General features: G+C 32.1%; 1 protein-coding gene across 1 annotated transcript; it reads right to left on the reverse strand.

The window, feature by feature from the left end:
* Positions 1–3,796: 3,796 nt before the first annotated feature.
* LOC7463473 (probable 2-oxoglutarate-dependent dioxygenase SLC1) lies at positions 3,797–5,759 on the reverse strand. Its single transcript, XM_052456229.1, has 4 exons — positions 5,261–5,759; positions 4,941–5,188; positions 4,378–4,732; positions 3,797–4,289 (listed from the first exon to the last, which is right to left on the reverse strand). The coding sequence occupies exons 1-4, from the start codon at positions 5,543–5,545 to the stop codon at positions 4,029–4,031; spliced, it is 1,149 nt and encodes a 382-aa protein (XP_052312189.1). The 5' UTR covers positions 5,546–5,759; the 3' UTR covers positions 3,797–4,028.
* Positions 5,760–20,519: the final 14,760 nt, after the last annotated feature.

Genomic DNA, 20,519 nt, shown 5'->3' on the forward strand with positions numbered 1-20,519 from the left:
AGATATGTGTTTGATGGAGAAAACTATATTGAAACATTAGTTAAAAAAAAATATAATTTATAGTTTTTCTTAGCTTACATCTTCAAACCACAATGACAAAACCAACCGCATTGATGTCAAACATACACTAAGGTCCATCTAGACATGGGCAACGTTTCTCAAAAACAGAGCTATGTAGCAACCCAAGAAACTGTGAAGGAAGATGGGGACAGAACACAAATAAAAATTACAGAAGTTCTTGGCGTTTGCAGTTGTTGTCTGAAGAACTTCCAAGTGGATATATGCTGGCTCGTGGGCCGCAGCTTACAGGGGATGCAATTAGTGATGTATTATGGGGTTTAGACAAGGGACCAAACCAAATGAATATGAAGTTTTGATCGTACATTTATTTCTTTGCCTTCCCATTAGATTTTGGAATAAAATTTGTTCACGTGATGCCAACTTGCATGTTGGCTCTCAAGATTCGCCGCCCTGTCCTGTTGTCTTCTTGTTCTTTTGGTTCACAAGAGTACAGTACTTGCTAAATCATGCTCTCACATGATGTTGGAGAATTAGAGTCCAATGGGTTGGAGTTGTTGGGTGGATGCCAAAACTTATTGAACTCACACGCCAATTTTCTTCGCCAAAAGCCAATGATATGTGTTATGATTTGTTCCAAGAGTGGCATCATTCCTTCCCATTACGTATATCCAACCCATTTAGTAAATTAATTACTGTATCGTGGATTAGGTTTGATCACCTTTTGAATATTTTACCCAAGTCTATAATTGAAGATATTTTCATCCATGAACATACTGATTTAGACAGCCGTCGGTCTTCGTTTTGAACACGAGATAGTTTTTGTCTGCGTACGTTATCTTCTCGGATTTATTTTGAAAAAAATAAGCATGGAAAGTCTATGCAAGAACTAATCAATAAGGGATTTAATTTTAATTTCAATGGACAGATACTGATACAGAAACCGTTAAAATCAGGAAGAAAAAAAATGATTGACTTCCATGTCTTCAATTTATTAGTCAGGGTGGGCTAGTCTTGAAGGTGACCTCGCTGTAAAGCTAGCATCGACGCCTTGATGCCAAAATGACAGTGATGCAGCAGCAAACTTCACTGCGGAAAAGTGGACTGAGTTACGATAAATTTTCTCCTGAGATCTGGTCAAGAGCCTATAAGTTCTTTTGCTTTTATATACCGTTGTTTGAACGATGGATTATGCAAATACCCGGCCCGAGCATAGTTTTTTTTTTTCCAGGGAAAAATGAAATTCTCACCTTCGGCAATGTGTGTGTGTGTGTGTGTGAGATGGCTTGAAAAAATCAGGGCACACAAAAACATTGAAGAAGGAATAATGTAAGCAGAAATAATATAGTTTTGATTTGATGTGCTAATATCAAATTTATTTATTTTTGTGTTTTTACATCGTTTTGATTTGATGTGCTAATATTAAAAATATTTTTTTAAAAAAAATATTTTAATGTATTTTTAAACGAAAAACAATTATTGCCGCAATGTCAAACACTATCTTAAAGAACCAGAGATTTAAAGCTTGATATAAGTTTTTAGTTGAATTTAATAAGATATTGACCCAACAAAATTCATTTAATTCAGCTAAGTTTTTAATGACTCACGAATCAAACCTACATGAGTCAACATCTAAAGAAGAAAAGAAAAATAATAATATCATTTTAATTAAAATAATTAAACTCAAAAGTTGAGAAAAAATTAATAACATCAAAAAGAAATCACCAAAAAATTGAGAAAATTAGGGCACACAAAAACATTGGAGGCCAATGTAAGCAGAAAAATATAGTTGTTAAACTTAATTTGGTATTATGAGTTTACCTAGAAAACTTGATATTTATAGTTTGATATGGATTCTTAATTAAATTTAATAAGATATTAAACCAATAAAATTCATTCCATCCAGCTAAATTTTTAATAATCTAGTTGAATTGATTAAACCTATATGAATTAATAACTAAGATTAAAAAAAAAAGAAATATAATTATTTTAATAAAAATAATTAACTTAAATTAATCCAATGATCTTTGATTGATAACTAAATACTTTTAAAGTTAATATCCGGAACGAGAATAGCAACTACAAAAAAAAAAAAAAAAAAAGTAGTAGAAAGAGACGTACAAGTATGAAAATCAATAAGTAATTTTGAAAAAAAGGCAAGCCTACCTTTACAGGACATCTGTTTGAATTTTGAAGAAGCAATGAAAATGATATGCAAGAAATTCAGCTAGATATTTCTTTGAAGTAACTGGTAACGCATCCTCTGTGCCTTGAAAAGACCGCCACCAAGGTAGAGTTTGTGCTTCGAGCAAGATACAAGTCCTCGTAACATGGATCCATCACCAGCAGCAACTTCATGGTCATATGTCGGAATTTCAAACTTTATTTTTCCAAATTCAAGCTGTTGATAAATTGATCGATCAGAATTCACATTGCATATACAAGTCTATGCATGAAAATTTGAATTTGTACGAACTTTGTCTTTAGAGTATTTGCGTGTCTAAGCTAGTTTGGGGTGTAGTTGCGGTTGTTTTTTAAAGTGTTTTTCACTCAAAAATACATTAAAATAATATTTTTTTATTTTTTAAAAATTATTTTTGAAATCAGCGTATCAAAATGATCTAAAAATATCAAAAAAATATTAATTTAAAATAAAAAAATAAAAAAAATTAAATTTTTTTAAAAGCGCTTTTGAAACGCAAAAACAAATAGAATTTTACGAAACTCAGTTAAAACATATGTAAAAACTGTGTTTCAAACTTAATTTTTTAGTGGGTCCCACAGTATAAAACACAGTTTGATTTACCACCAAATATCTTTCTGCGTTTATTTCACCGCAAATACAAAAACCGGTGAAAAATAAACATAGCATAAAAAGGATTTGAATTCTCTAAACATGTTTATTCTCTAAACATGTTTAGGGTCTAAACACATTGTTAAAATCCAATAAGACGTTTGAATAAGTCAAATAAGCTTATTAATAAAACTCATTAAGCATAACTTTTAATTTAATTATGAGTTGGAGCTAGAATCCAATAAGATGTTTCAAGATTTTCTTTATTTTTTTTATTGGTTTTTTTCTAGTTAGGTTTAAAAAAATGCATTTAATCTGGGTTTATTAGCGAGATCAACTCGATTTTCTGCTTAAAAATACTCTTGTACGTTACAGGCATTGAACTAGGGAAATTCAAAATTTATTTAAAATTCTCTCTGCAGTTTAACTGCCATTTTAAAATTTGTGAAATCGTATTTTTCTTTTCTTTTCTTGTCATTGTACGTGGCGTCAGGTCCTCTATGGTGTCTGAATCAAACACGCACACTTACTTTCGTTTCTCTAATTTAATTTCATCATCATGGAGTGCTGGTGATGAAGGACTTTGTCAACGTGCGTGGGCTCGGGGACCCAATGGACAAGGGTAGACCCTCCAAGATTTGGGCCTCTAACATGCAAGTGTAGGGATTAGAGTCCCTGTTCGTTTTGAACATAGCAAAAAATAAATCTTTATGAATCAAAAGCATGGACTCCCAGAGGCTTTATATATAGCAGTGAAAATGGAGGATAGATTAGCAAATAGCTATAAGTTACTTAATAACCTACAAAAGAACCCTAGGTTTCTTCACATTTTTTCTTTAATTCTAGCACCGATCCTAACAAGTCTTTACTACTGCGCTTTGATTTGCCTGTGCTCAAGGCAAACTTCTTATATTTGATATTTTGTTTATTTTTCCTGTAATGACGTAGTTATAATTAAACAAAACTCTTGTTACAAGTCAAAACTTTATTATCATGAAAAGATATTCAATTTTTATTTATTCAGGTTTCACTTGCTAAAAGATTATTACAAAGGGAAAAAAATTAGAAAACCCTAGTAATATTAGATAGAAAAAACAAAATAGAAAAATTACTCTCTTTAAATAAACTAAAAAAAACATAATAATACTTAATAGAAAAAAAACTCCTAAACTAAAGAAATAAAAATAAAAATAAATATATTTATTTAAAAAAAAACTCATGCATCGCCTAGCTGAGACAATCTCCTGGACTCCAGGAAGTTCTTGTTCTTGTGTTCATGAGATGCCATGTATTGAATAAAAGTCGCAAAGTCTGTATCCTTATACCGCCTTGGATTAGCATCATTGACGAGTTTTGGCGATGGACGAATCATGCTGTTGAAAGGTAAACTGTGTAACGAGGCAATGGAGATTCGAGACTTCGAAGGATTGACTAGAACTCTATGGAGTACACTCCTGTACTTCCCATTGCTAAAAATCTGCCAAATGATGAAAAAAGGGTTAATTATGCATGGATTAGTAATTGAAAAACTGTTAAACTTAGTAATTAAAGCTTAATGAACTAACCTCAAGATGATCACCAACATTAACAACAAATGAATTGGGAATTGGTTCCACAGTGACCCATCTCCCTTCATGCTGAATTTGCAGACCCTTAACTTCTTCATCTGGGAGAAGTAGAGTAAGGAATCCATAGTCTGAATGGGGTGGCATGCCAAGTGTCAGGTCTGGTTCAGGACATGAAGGGTAGCAATTAGCCACAATGAGTTGGCTCCCATCCTCAAATTCCTTTAAGAGATCACAGCTATCACTTTCATCGATATTTTTTTCTGTTTCAACCAATCCTAAGCTCTCTAATATTGCTTTCGCAAGCATTAGATACAAGGATTTTGTTCCTTTCGAGTAGTTAACCACCGCTTGCCTGTTAATAAATTAAACATGGAATTAACAATTAATAATTAATGGAGACATGTATAATAATACACTTGACACTTACGTACAATAAGGAATAATTAATCATCTAATTAATCTAATTTATTTGAGTAGGTAATTGAGCAGGACCAGATTCACAGCATCATGCTAGAAACATGAAGCTCATATTAGGTGCAATATTAGTGCAGATTTATCACCTTAGCTCGGCAGGAGAAGAAGGCCAAAAAGGAAGAACATCTGAGAGGGGATGGCAATTAAGCTTTATAAAGTCTCTCCAGCAAAACACCCTATCTTTGTTCTGATTAAAACTTGTTCCATATCTAACTGGTGCACTCTGATCTTTCGACATGTACTTCGATCTCTCCTCGAAAGGAAGCTCGAAGAATTTCCTAGCTGCTTGAATCATTTCGAGAACGGATTCACTTGCAATGCCATGATTTATCAACTGCATAAACCAAAATTAGAACTAAAACCAAGGATATATAATTAGCTGATGTGGTAAATCAATCATGCTCACCTGAAAAAAACCATATTCTTCACAAGCTTTTGAAAGGGATTCGAGGGCATGAATTCTATCCGGACCTTGCAGCTGAGCAAGATCGATTATAGGCAACTTGAGATTAGTAGCGCCATCTTTTTTCGATAACAGAGGACGTTCCAAAGCCGGCAATATGTATTTTCTAGGCACTTTTGTCAACCCTCTCTCACATAGATGTTTCACTCCTTTATGGTACTTATGACTTTCTACTAGCTCGTCTTCTTTGCAAATGGTTTGAACTTCCAAGACCAATGCCGGTGACATGGCTGAAATCCAATTATTTCAAGGTCGAATATTAATGCAACTTTGTTAGTTAATATAGTATAGATACGGCAAGGGGAAAGAAAACAATGATTTGTATTCAATATATAACAAGAAACGAGTGAGACCTTGGACCACTAGATATAGCTAAACAACTACCTTGAGAAAGAGGAGAGAAACAGAAATGGTGATGGGGTGAAGAGGAATGTTGAAGGAGAGGTGTATATATAGGGGAGAACACAAAAGTCTACCAACAGCAAGTCTTCATAAACCAGCTTTGGTTTTGCAAAAAATACTGACTAGTTTGTTTTTTATGAACAAGATACTGGAAATTATATGGACTAATTCCATTCCATGCAAAGGCGACCATTGACTTGGCTTAGTCAAATACCACGAGGCAGTGCCGAGGAAAGGTTCACATGCATGGCCCCTCAACCATAGAATATATTTCAAGCCTATAAATAAATTTATGGAACCTTTGTCTTCAAAGGATTTGTTGTTGATTTGATAAGTTTATGTAACTATCTTATAAAGAGGTATCGATACGTATAGGTATATCTACATCTACGAAAACTAACCTTTGATCGATCTATCTTATATATAACATCGAATATATGTATATAAGTGAAATTGTCATGTCTCTTGCCTTTGCTTTATGTATACAATTTCATGTACGAAGTTTTGCCCTATTTCTCTCCTTGGAAAGAGCTGATTACCTCGTATGCAATTTGATCATGTACGAAGTTTTGCCCTCTTTCTCTCTATGGAAAGAGTTACCATGCATAAATTGCTTTGATATATAGCAAGAATTGCATGTTGGTAAATATTCCATGAGAGCACGGGCACCCGTGCTCTCTTTACTCTCATTATGGCCACGGGGCCGGCCATGATCCCTAGCTAGCTAGTTAATTAGTTGATTTACCCATCAACTAAATGCAAGGACTGGTAGCAAACTTGAGATATTGGAAGATAATAAACGATGATGATGGAATTTAATCTTGTTGAGTAGCCAAGAGATACGTACTGCTTCAGCAGTACTTCCCGTGGATCTATGCTTGATTACAAGAAAAACAAAACAAAAAATGTGAATTAATTTGATACTAACCTGTCACCAACTGATCACTCATCGATGACGCGTGGTTAAGTTTTGGGTGTCCTAATACACCCCACCTTCCTCGATGTCAAATGCCTTAGCAGAAAGAGACAGTTTAGGGTTTTATAGCGGTATAGTACTATAGCTAGGAGTTAGTGGTTGTTTGGCCCAGAAGCTCCATTAATTTGTCCTATGTTTTCCATTCGGTGCACGCATCAGTTCCCTGAGTCTCTGCTTACTGTATGTTTGCTAATATTTTCTAATCACCTCTCAGTTGTCATGTCCATTGGAAGATCGAGGGGACCTTTTTTTTCCCCTCAAAACCAGAAGTCAATTATTATCTTATTTCCATTTTTTAATGGCAAGTGAAGTCAATGGTTTCTATATTCCAAAATTGCACGGGCCGGAGCCTCGCGTTTTAAATTTCGAACAACATACAATCCATATCCATATATATTTGAGTTAGATGAGAGCGGAATATTATATCAATTGAGAATATGATCGTTTTTCAAATGATATTAAGTGTAAGGTTGGTAATGAGGTATATATTGTTTTTATAAAAATATTTTTTAATTGAAAATATATTGAAATAATATTTTTTTTTTACATCAACATATTAAAATTATTGAAAAATATATACCTAAAAAAATTCTACTTAATGTATTTTCAAGCCAAAATTAGTTTGGAAAGCATTTTGAAAAAATGTTGAACTACAAAAACAAACACACCCTAGCTAAAATATGTATTCTATATTGACATGGAGATAATTTTCTTAAAAATACTAGTTTCAAAATTCAAACTCAAGAGATCAGAGAATAAATATATATATTAAGATGAGCTAGATTTCATGTATTAAAATTATTACAAAAAATTAATCAACTAATTCTACTAGCCATAAATATCTAAAAATATCTATGGCTAGCTATTCATGAAAAATATTTGTATTATGTTTTATGAATGAGGATTTCTTGAATGCAATATCCTCTTTACATGAGCAGGTTTAAATCTAATAGTCGGGAATTATATAGTTTTCTTCGCTTAGATAAGATTTGAGCCATAATAATTATAGTTTTTCCGGTTACAATGATACAATAGGACTAACTCCTGTACCTCATTGCGAGAAAAACAAAATTAGAACATGAGATGATATATAATTGCGATAATAAATAACTAGGTGTTAATTAAGCCCGTGAAGCATTCCTTGATGACGAAAACAAGTGTCTCCCTCGAATTCAACTCGAGAAATACTAATTAAATTTTTGGTCGGTCGAGTATAAATGAATTATAAATTTCAAGAATCGCGTCTTATGCTTGTCCCTGCACATTAAAATCCAAGTCTTTCATTTCGATTGCTAGGTAATTAATCTAGTAATCTTATTCTGGAAAAAAAAAATTAAGTGAGAAAATTTTAAGCAGGTGTAAAGGGAGCACAAGCTGTTATCCAATTAGCTGCCTACGTACCCCATGCATATTTAATCACCTCCCTCGTCGTCATTGCTCCCAAGCATGATATATGTGTAGATATATCCATTGACAATGGCTTGTATGCATGAATGCCCCCGAAAAGCACCCAGAGAGGTTAGGACAAAATCAAGAGATTCAGCATTATTTATCAATTAGGCATAATTACTATGCTTTGATCACTATATAAACGTTGGACAAGCACTATATTTCTTGAAACACATTCTAGCTAACTCCTCACCTAATACACGTCTCATGCTCATGATTTTATATATTTTTTTAATTTAATCTGAACTCACAATCCATAACTTTTAGCCATATGTCACGTAAAAAACACAAAATTAATTTATTCCTGTAATTTCACAAGGTGTGATTAATTAATTACTTAATTATGAAATGTTTACCTGCTGCTTATGAATTACCTTTCGCTGGATCAAAGATAAACGGGAAAGATATAATAGGATATCATCTTTTTGATTTTGAAATGTATTTAGATGTGATGAAACTATAGTGTTAATTACTTGAATTTTATTACAAGAACTTCTTGAGTTTTCTCTTAGTAATTAACAAGACATGAAGCCTGATTGAATCAATAAAATTTATGGAATTATGGATGAATAAAGCAGATTTCAGCTTTAGGCCCCGATGTCACTGGAGAATAAGCGACATCAATGGTGGGACATCCAATGTGGCCCATTATATATATATATTCGCCTCAATAATTATTTCTTATGTAATTTTTAAAGTCTTGGATGTTGATAGATACTGTATTAGTTATTAGATCTATCACGAATTCACTATATATTGATATTTTTTCCATTTTATATTGTTTGACTTAAAAAGAAGGCTCCATCTATTATTAGATTTGTTTAGAGGCTTTAATTATGCATGGTCCATTCTAGCTGAAAGCAATCATTAATGTAAATTAAGACTTAGGGTTAAATATATTTTCTCCTGCATCAAATAAAGCAAGGAGTATGCTAGAAATACTTGAAACTCTTATTAAATCTTATTATTGAATGATTTTTTTTATTAATTATTTTATATTGTATAGATAAGATTCAGATTCCATATATTTTGAAAAAAGCTGTTTACCATATAATCCAGTAAATAATTAATTAGTATTCCTAGCATCACACTTTTTAAAATATCATCATAAATCTCCAACTTCCCTAAGGTTGATGATTTGGTCCCCCTTCATAAATCGATCATAAACACAAGCGGTATATGAGACTTTGTTTAAAGATGAAAAAGAAAATGCCATAATAGTTTTCATCAATCTAATCTCATACTTTTTAATCTTAATTTATCATTAAGATAACTTCTACATATATGACATATATGATCGTGAGAGTAATTTAAAATTAGTTTTATATTTACTAATGATTCTTTTTAATTCAAAGTTTAAAATTCATTAATTATTAAACTTGATTTAATGAATCATGATCACTTGTCTCCAACTCAAACCAGTTATAAAGAAAGTCAACTTAAAATTGATCCTAGTTTAATTTTAAAAAAAATAATAATTAATTAGCTAACCAAACTCTTAATAACTTTTGAATTGAATATTAATTCAGATTTAATAACCATGTTCTACATATCCTAAAAACATGATAACAAGATAATTATTATCTTGAAAATAATTTTTTTCCCACCCAAACATTAATGAATTTACTTGTGCATTAATTTATATATTAATTAGAATTAAATTCTTTTATCCAAATAATTTAAAAAACATATTTTTTACATCAATAAAAAGTATTCAAATGAATATTCTTGTTTTAAAGATATTGGGCCGCAGAGTTTGAATATGGAAAAAAAAAATCAAACCTTTTGAAGCACCTGGACCGCTGCTTTTCCCCGACAATTCCTGTCCAAGTATTAGTACCTTAAATGAACTACAGCAATCTTAAAACCATAGGAGACTTCTTGTCAGCCTTTTAGTCTCTATGAAAAATTCTTCAAGTTGCATGACACGTGATTTTAAGACCAAATATTTCAGGCACATGTACATAGTCAAGAGAATTCATTGGGCAAAAAAAAACTTACAATAGACCACCACCTCGGCTTGGATCAAAATGACTGATTTAATTATATCAATTTGAAGTTTAAATTCACATATTTAACGAGTTATATGAGAGAAACAATTCTTCCAGGAATCTTTAATCCACTTGTTCAACGGCACGTTTCCATTATATTATTTTTTTAGATATAGTAGTAGCATATTCTTTCATGTGCTAGACTTGAAAATTTGTATATATTGACTTTGGTCCATAATAAAATTCTTCAATTCTCTTGTTCAAGAAAGTGCTACTAATTCTTCCATATCGGAGGCCTACAAACACAATTCTATACTCCTCCGCCTCCCCCTTCGATGCTCCACCCCGTTACATGTCAATGACACAATTCTCAGTGACCTGGATAAAAATAATTAAAAAAATTACCAAGTTGAATTAAAAGACAGACCATCACATGTTGTTAAGTAGATGGGCCAGGTCTTTTAAGTAGAGCCCAAGCCCGTAAAAGTGGTTGACTAATTTAGTAGTAGTTGGGCCTTGGACGTTCATTCCTCGGTTTTTTTTTTTTTTTGAGCTCACACTCATGGGGCCTGTTTAGGAAATCAACATACGAATTTATAATCAAAAGTAAGAAAGAAAAGCCCACCTGTTTCTTCTTAAAAACATATGAAAAGGAGAAAAAAAGAGCTTCCATTTCATAAGGCAGCAAAGGACAGAGGACCCGAAGAGAGAATTGGTCCCCGGAAGATGAAGCTATCAATGTCTTAACACCTACTTGGTCGACCAAATCACACTCATCGGTTTAAGCAGAGCAGTGTACTGATTAATATACTTGGCAGACCCAACTGGGGTCTAGCATAAAAAAAAAACCCAGGTCGTCGGGTTGCTGAGTCAACCCACGAGTAACCAAAGTCAACTCAATTTAAAACAATGTTATTTCATTTTCAGAGTTTCAACCAGCAATTTTCGAGTCATGAGTTTTTCGCATCAGCCTATCACAGAGCTAGCTTTAATAATAAGCCGTTTTAGGCTGGTTGATAAAATCACACTTTATCTTGTACTGGGCCCAAAACATCACAACTGTTAACGATGAAAACAAGGCAGGGGCCTGAAATCAGATTGTTTGTGCAGGGCTTGTGGGCCTATTGGATCCATTACTACTCCCACGAGCCGATGCTTTCAATGTAAATTCACAGAAGCTTTGTTCTTGGGCCCGCATCCGGGCCCATCATTGATTAGACTTCACAGTTAGCGTTTAATTGGGTTCCCAATCAATTTCAGCTCCCAAATCTTTTTTAACACGTTTAAGATCTGATAGTGAAAAAACCACCTGTATTATTTCCTTGAAACATTTATTCTTAAAGTGGATGTAAGTGTTTAAGTCTTTTATATTGTCCTAACAGGAATACATTAATTCTTGATGTATTTCCCTTTCCATCTTAATTAAACGCTAACATGTGTGCTAAAAGTATTATTCTGAAACCCAGCTTAGTCATTCAGATCGACCCAATAACTTAGTAATGTACTGCTCCAGACATGATACATTATTAGTGTAAAAAGTAAAAACCAATCATTTTATTTTATTAAAATAATATTTTATATATATTTGTTAAAAAATTAAAAATTAAGTTGATCCACTCATGTGAATCAATTAAAATTTATTTTTATGTTTTAAAAGCAGTTTTGAAAAAATTTAAATTTTTTTATTTTTTTCTTTGCTTCAAATTAATATTTTCTTTGTATTTTCAAATCATTTTGATATATTAATGTAAAAAATAATTTTTTAAAAATAAAAATATTATTTTAACACATTTCTAAACAAAATATATTTTAAAAAATAATTATAACCATATTTATAAACATCCTCCTCCTATGAATGTGGATCTCATATGAACATGAATTACTCATAATATAAGCCTGTAAGAAAATCGCAAGACCCATATATCTAGCGTGAAAAAAAAGATGCAGGATTCTCGAGATTTTTAAGGAAGTATACTTGTGAATATTGTCGGTACTATTTTTTTCAAATGTGAGACAATTGCTCAAATAATATATAGCTGGATGATGTGAGTGCTTTAGAATACATGACATGGCATGGTAGGGTTGATCAATCACACCGTTTTTTGGGCCTGAAAGATGCCCGTTGAAACACATATAGTCCCTATCACATTCATTGCTAGCGCCTGCGGTCTATATATTTATTACTAATGAAGAGGATGTTTGAGAGTCTTTCATTTTTTTTTTAATTTTAATTTTTTTTATAGTTTTAGATTATTTTTATGTGTTGATATTAAAAATAAATTTTAAAAAATAAAAACTTATTTTAATATATTTTTAAATAAAAAACACTTTAAAAAATAACCATTATTTTATTATCTCAAGAAACCCCCGAATCCTTGGAAACCAAATTGACAAATGGCATAGTGTTTTTGTGCACGTTTTGAAAGAGGCATGTGAAGCTTCTTGTTGTAAGGCCGTCAAATTATTACTGTCTTGACTCTTTAGCGAAATGCTGGAGTGTACATTACTCAACGAAATTTCATGACAATGTGAAAAGTAATCAGTACCACACATCAAGATTATAGATGGTAAAAATATGGGTTCGAATCCTTTCATGTTTCTAAACGAATATCACCGTATTAAATCTGAATAATTGAGTTAAAATTGAATAATCATAATTTATATTTGATAAAAAAAAAGAAAACGAAAATCATATATGAAGACTCCTCGATAAACTTTACTGGTAAAATAACAAGCAAGTGGCTGTAGTAGTACCAAGGCAGCACAAAAGAATATGGAATAGAGTTTGCTTTGCATCGACGATGGGATCTACATTTTGGTACACTAGCTAGCAATGTAATGCACACACCACTCTTGAAATGGAAGCAGACATGGACACCCATAAAGCTTGATGTCCCTGTGTTGGCTTTTACCTAGGTAGTTACATCCTATGAGTGCTACATTCCAAATCCTTGTAAATTCTGTTTCTTGATATCTTTCCGATCTGGTCATGACATGCAGACATGCTAAAGTACAAAATCACCACCTCGGATTCTGTGAATTTTGGATCCCTCCTACTACTGTAAACGTAATTCAGTTCGGCAAAAACCCTTTTTGAATTTCTCATGGATAACGCCCTTTCCTAGCTTGCTGTCTTACCTCACGAGACAGATGAAGATGTGTTTCTTCGAGTGGACGAGACATGATAATGGGCCCCTATGAGCATGTCTTTCCATCTCTCTAACAGTTATTAAAGAGATACAGTGCTAATATCATCTCTCGTTTTAATTTTGTGTGTGTGTATTAAAGTTTTTAATCATTAGGCATTCTCGAATCAATACTTTATATATTAGAGATTTTTTTTTCCTCTCAAGAAGAAGTGTTGTATCTCTTACATTTTTTCTTTTGTTTTCAAATTTAGCTAAAAAAATGGCAAAAAAATTGAAAATAAAAATCATATATGACATCAGATAACCCGTTTAAGTATAAATAGTATTAATATAATTTGGATCAAGTCTCGAGAATTATTTCCAAGTGCAGATTAATTGTGGGTTCTCGGATCACTTTTCTTATCACTACTTTTCCTAGATTTTCTTCTTTTTCACTTCCTTGATGTAATATTTCCCTTTACTATCCCTTTCCCCAGTTTCATCCAATCTTTCGGTCATAAAGAGAAACAGCACTAGACATACTTAATGAAGACGGTGCAGAAATAAATAAAGATACTATCTGCTTGGAGAAGCAAAATATTAAAGCAAATTATGCGTTTACTAACGTATAGCTAGTAGCTTTAACATTACGTTTTTGGACGGTCGGCCAGCATCTTTTTGTGGTATAAGCTACAAGATCTAAATAATTTCACTAGCTTTTGGAGAGTATGTGGCAGCCCACCTCCAGTAGTCACCAACCTATTTGAATACTCATCATCTTGTAGTTCAAGTTATCAAAAGGTAGGAAATTTTATCACAGACTCTCCATGTTTCTTTTAAACAGAACTATGTGTAGGGTACCCTACAAATCTAGTAAATGGAACATGCCCATTTAACCATTCTTCCTCTATATGCCCCCCCAAGTCACAGGAGTGAGAGCAATTAATTAATTAGACTACTGTAATTAATCAGTAGTAATATTGTAAAATAAAAATAAAAAAACAATATGTAGACTCTGTCTCAACTTTTTGATGGGATATTAATTAAGTTTTAAGCCTTTTAGTTTACATGTAAAAGCAGAAGCCATCTTGTAAATTGTAACACCGTCTTTTAGCTATTAATGCCTCCCTCCCTCCATCCCTCCACGTTGAGGGATGTTCTTTATTCCGTCAAAAATCAAGGCGTGAGGAGTGACTTAAGTTTTAAGCTCTCCAAAAAGCCTTCCTTTAATTGTTGATTAATAGTATTCTTTTCCTGAACCTCACTTTTTTATTCAGACATGATGACACGTAAAGATCAAGCAATATCTAATAAGACGGGAATTGATATGTGAACTTACGCTTGCATGGCCTTTTAAATGATTCAGCCCTGATCAAGGCTGAAGCAGACATTTTGTGCAACAAGATTCACTGTTTACTTTTCCATATTGTCGTCTAATTAATTCTCCAGCCATTATTGGCACATGGGCTATCTTTGCAAATGAAGCATGGCCCATAAATTAAATATCATCATATATATATATTGGTACCGACCATCGTTATTTTTATTATATAGTTAATTGATATAATTTGATCGGCTAGCAAGGCCTGTAGATCACCATGTCTAGAAAAGGACGGTAAAACGTGATTTTATTATAAGCCACTTATGTGGGCTAGATTTGTCTCTATCTTCGAACATTTTTAGGTGTGAAAATGGTAGAAATCATGTCAAAGAAATCCTATGCCATGCCAGACGATCAAATAGTGATCGTTTTGAATGGAAATTAATATCAAATTTAGAGTTAGCACATAATTCCTTGTTTAGATCCCAGTATCATTATTTATCCTTTCTAGTTTATTGATTTCTATATTAGATAATTAGAGTTTCCGAGAGATTAATTTAAAAATATAGTAAAATATGCAATATTAATTAATGTAAAAAGATTATATAAAAAAAATACCCATCTTGATTAAAAAAACCAACCGAATTAGAAGCCGTGTCAATCACTCAAATCTCAATGTCAAGCCAGAAACAAACCAACCATCTTAACCACCCAAGAAGCAATTAATCAATGATAAATACTCATCTTATTGATTGAAAAAAAAAAATAAGAAAATGACACAAGCGACCAACCCCATCTACCCTATTCTCAGTAAAATCAAGATCAATAATATTGTTTTCAATGGGTTAATTAGTCTCCTCTCCTCTTCCACCTCTCACACAGAATTGAATCCATTAATTACTGACAAATGTTTTTTTTAACAATAATTAATCACATCTTAAACATCTAAAATTCATAAATATTGCACCAAAACCAAACAAAAACTGCTCAAAATCTCTAAATCTCAAAGTCAAAATGACAAATTAATGCATATATGTAATACTTGAATAACTTTGAAGAATTAATTCATGTTATTAAAAACTAAAACCTTAATTAATTCAGATCCATTTAATTTCGTCTTGAATTACAGACCCTATAACAGCATGAATTTTACCCCACAAATTGTGGCTTTTAAGCGTGTAATTATACATACATACATGAAGGAGAAGAAAAACTGTAATACCCTGTAGCCAGTACATATCCGACCGTTTCATATACAAGGGCACCTTCTCTTTGTAAGAAGCTCAAAACTTGATTGAAAAAACGAATCTACTTCTTCACCGTTCACGATCTCAAAGAAGTCGATTTCTGTCAGCTTTCTTTTGCATGAAATATTCCTCTTTGCTTTTCGTGGCGCCGGCGGGCAGCTTAAAACGGCAGGAATCTTGTGCTCTTCAGATTTCGGCGTTTGACAGTCGTCATCAGTTTCGCTGTTTTCTTGCTGAATTATGGCTTTATTGCCATCCGTAGCACTACAAGATTGTAGGGTCTCAATCTTGATTGCAGGCCGAACTTGAATTCTTGGCAGATCATGGAGTAATTCAAGATCCGTAGACATGGGTTTTTTTCTTTCTTTTTTCTTTTTTGCTTTCTCGAAGAAGCGAGGAGGAGGAGGAGGAGGAGGAGCTCAAGGGGTAGAAAAAGAAGCGAGAAATGTGTGGTTTGTCAAGGTTTTGTAATCTATTTATGTAGGTAGAAAAAATGAAGACGTGTCTAGGAAGGTAAGAGAGGGAGAGAGAGGGTCGTTGGATTCTTTATATATTTGTTCAGTTCTCAACCTTTATTCTTTTGTATTGTATCATGTAAAGAAAATGATAAATGGATTGTTAAAACTGAGCTAGCTAAGCTTATGAGCTGATGACTATGATTGAGAATCTTTAGTTACCTTTCGATCTGCAGACTGCCTTTCCATCTATATATAAGGATATATAGCTGTTGATGAGTTGGGTTTCTTCATCTAAACCAACCGCCGATAAACCAACCGCCGATAGAGTTCATCTTCTCTAAAAATGTTTCATGGCTCAGCTGTTACTTAGTTTACATGCCTGTCTTACGGTACTGGTTAGATAAAAAATTTCAGTATTGTTATTAAACTGATTTAATAAATTAATATTAAAAGCTTTTAATCTGATTTTTTTGCCTAACTCAAGACATGATCTAGTTGATATAACGGGTTCAAAGATAAAATGCTAGTGACCCAATTAAGTAATATAAGATATTTTAATAAAATAAAAGGTAATTATAGATATGGTTGAGGGCACCAAACAATTGTTAAAGAGTTTTTTTACGAGTGTTGTAGTTTTTTTTTTAATGTGTTTTAAAAATATATTTTATATAAAAAAATATTAAATAATTTTTTTAAATTTTTTTTATGATTATAATGTGTTGATATTAAAAATAAAAAAATATTATTTTAATATATTTTTAAGTAGAAAATATCTTTTAAAAACTTCTTGTATTATATTATATACCAAAGGAATTTGATACGTGCAAATCATAAACTTAATAATGAATCAATTATAATTCTCATTTTTCATGATCAAACCAAGACTTTTATAATAAGAATTGACTATATGAACTTCAGTTAGTATTTATTATTGAATCGCATAAGACAAATGGATTCAAAATACGAGGAATAGTGCTAAAATTTGATTGGTTAAAAAATATTAGCTAAGAAACTTAAGATTCCTGAGAGAGCCACGTGTCGACGTGCAGGTTGATCTGGTGTAGATTAGAAACAGAGAATAACTTCCTTTCCTTTGACGATCTGGCGGGTGGATTTTTCAGGACCTTCTACTTTTATTGATTGACATGTGGAACGTGACATTCACGTTGGAAGCAAAAGGTTGTTATCTATGATGCTCTGGATCTCTCCACCCGCGTTGAAGAGGAGGTGAATACACTCGCTGAAATATTAACATATATTTTTTAAAAAACAATAAATTATTTGTTAACTATTTGATTCCGACTATTCTATATCCAAATCAATTGAATTCTTTTTATTTTTGTATGAAAAATGGAATCATTCATGTTAAAATTTAAAAACTCATGAAAATTATATTTTTTTTCGCTTGACTTGAGGTTTCAATTCTCCATGATTAAAAAAGAAACCAACATTCTTTAACTCAATCATGCATACTAATAATAACAATAAAAAAATCAAAAATAAAAATTCTAGGCTTTTTTTACATGAATATAAATAATAATATTAAATTAGAATAAAAGAATTATGAATTTAATTTCTATATCCAAGGAAATAATTCAAATATTTCACCAGAAAATAATGTTTTAATATTTTTGAAACGTACATCAACATGTATTTGGTAGATGTAATTATCATGATGGGTAATGGATGTGATTTTACCACTATTTATATATTTTGTGTCAATGGCCACGTATGCATTTCCTTTCATATTTGGATAATTAAATTTTGAAATTAAAAATGACAACTTCCCCATCATGATCATAGCTAGCATTCATTTGAGTGGTACTTAAATTGCTTGCAAGATGTGCTATCCAACCAGATCTTCCCTTTGTTCTTACTACCATTTTAGTACTATTGCTTCAATATTGAGAGGAAAATGGCGGCCAACCCCATTAATTACAAATCTTCATCGCATTTAATTCTTGGTAAGACAAGAGAACTCTAACTCTTTACACATTGACTCATCCCATCCCGAGCTAGCTGTTTATTAATGTCTTTGTCATGATATTTTTTTCTTTCATAGTTGTCAAACTTCACTTAGAGCATAATTTGAAAAGATGTTAAGGTTATTGGATTTTCAAATCAATTTGAACCTATATATATTTTCATTCAAAATAATGTTCGATTCAATCAATCCAAACCTATACATATTTTTAATTTAATCAAGTTTGTTTAAGTTTATTGAATCGTAAATTAATCTACCAGATCACCTGAATTTAATCGGATCAATATTGAAATTAGGTTTCAATTCACAAATTTACCAAAAAAACAATCAGAAAATCAAATAGGAGTTTAATAAAAATGATTTATTTCATGAACAACGAAACCAGTTACGTACAAGGAGAATGTTCCTTTGTTTTTCAATTTGACTAAAGATGCGTGATCGAGAACATGGCCCTGCAGCCTCTCTAGCTCGCTCGCTTCCTCCCTGTATTTCTATCTCTATCTTGCATTCCAATTTGAAGCATAGGATACCATGTTAGCTAGAGCCTTGAATACTCCTATCTACCAAAGATCTTATTCAGTATAAAAAATGGGAAAGATTGGGTTGGGTTTAACAAATACCAAACCCCATAATATAGTACTGATGAATCTTTCCACGTGAATGTCTGCCCTCGCCACTCTGCCTGCTTTCACCGCTAGCTAGCTAGCTAGCTAATCCCCAAGTCTTGAAAAGGTTAATTATATCCACAACTCTATTCGAAAGCAACATGTGTTGCTTGACTTTGACCTAATATTATTTGTTAATTATGACTACAATATTTTACATAATTATAAATGTTTTATTTTTCTTCAAATTGGGTTATAATATATAAGCATATGGTTAGTATTTTAAAAAAATATCTCACATGGCGTACGTACATGCATTCTTTCTTCATCTATATTTTACCTTGAAAAAAATACTAAAAAAATCCAATATTGAATTTAACTATATCTTTTATTGAACCTTCAGCTATATATATATTGACCCTCTAGATATATTTATTCAATGATCCACCCACCTTTCGAACGCTGGCTTCATGTGGATTAATTATGTTAACAAATACGTAGGATTTGAGTTGTTTTCTCGTATAAATATTTCACCACTCCTTGATGGTTATCGATAAACGTGCAATGATTTTACCATGATTGTGCAAACCCTAGCTAGGTCAATGAATTGGGGGTCCAATTCTTGCAAGTTACAGTGACGAAACCAAAGAGAAAAACATTCCAAATCTTTGCTAATCAGTTAATAACCGCACTTTATTCCTTGTGTCAAATGTTGCTTAAGAATTTTAACCTTTTCTTACTTTTCTTTGTCTTTTTTATAATTTTTTAATGTCCCCCTTTGAAGAAGAGTTCTTAATAAGCCTTCTCTTATATATGCCTCATTTTTAACTCCTTATAGAGGAAATTAACAAAGAAGTCAGTGAAGAAAGAAGCATGCAGAGGAGGGAGGGATCAGCAGTTCATGCTAATTTTCTGACTGCATTACAAGGCATAGGTGATTTATTTTTAACCACTATTTATTGCCCTTTTCTGCTATAATAAGATGGTAATTAATATATTTATATATAAAAAATAAACTGTGACAATGATTAATATACGTTTTTTTTTTTAAGTGTCAGATTGGAATGCTTTTGGAATAACATTCATACTCCAAAACTATTTGTTAATTTATCTGTCGAACTTTAAACATGCTATTCATGTATGCTCAGACTAAAGCAGTAATAAATTATCTTCTTTGTTGTACTATTCAAGCTCTATTTCACTCTTCTCAAACCCAGCCCCAAGAGTCTACTCGTCTCTTAGTCCCAAACCAAATCTTAAAAATATCAACCATTATTAAACTTGATTGATTTGATGGGTTAACATAAAATTACTCATTTAATTATTTTTTTAAAAAATAAATAACTCGGACTAATCTACACAACAACCCGCGAACCAAATATCAAATCATAAATTAGATTTAATTATAACTATGCTATGGTTCACGTGAGAAGCAAACTCGTTAATTATCATCGCCAGTGGGCGTTGAAAGATGTGATTAACCATAGGATACCAATATGATTGGAAGTAGAAAAAAACTTAGGCAATTAAACAATAATGCAATTGTGTAGTTGTGTTGATTTGCTTGCACACTTGAAATTAATGGGTCATACTCCAGCTGTTCCAAGTGCGATCTTGCTATGGTTCTCATGGTCCTAATTA

This window comes from Populus trichocarpa, chromosome 10, assembly GCF_000002775.5.
Source record: "Populus trichocarpa isolate Nisqually-1 chromosome 10, P.trichocarpa_v4.1, whole genome shotgun sequence".
Classification (NCBI taxonomy): domain Eukaryota; kingdom Viridiplantae; phylum Streptophyta; class Magnoliopsida; order Malpighiales; family Salicaceae; genus Populus; species Populus trichocarpa.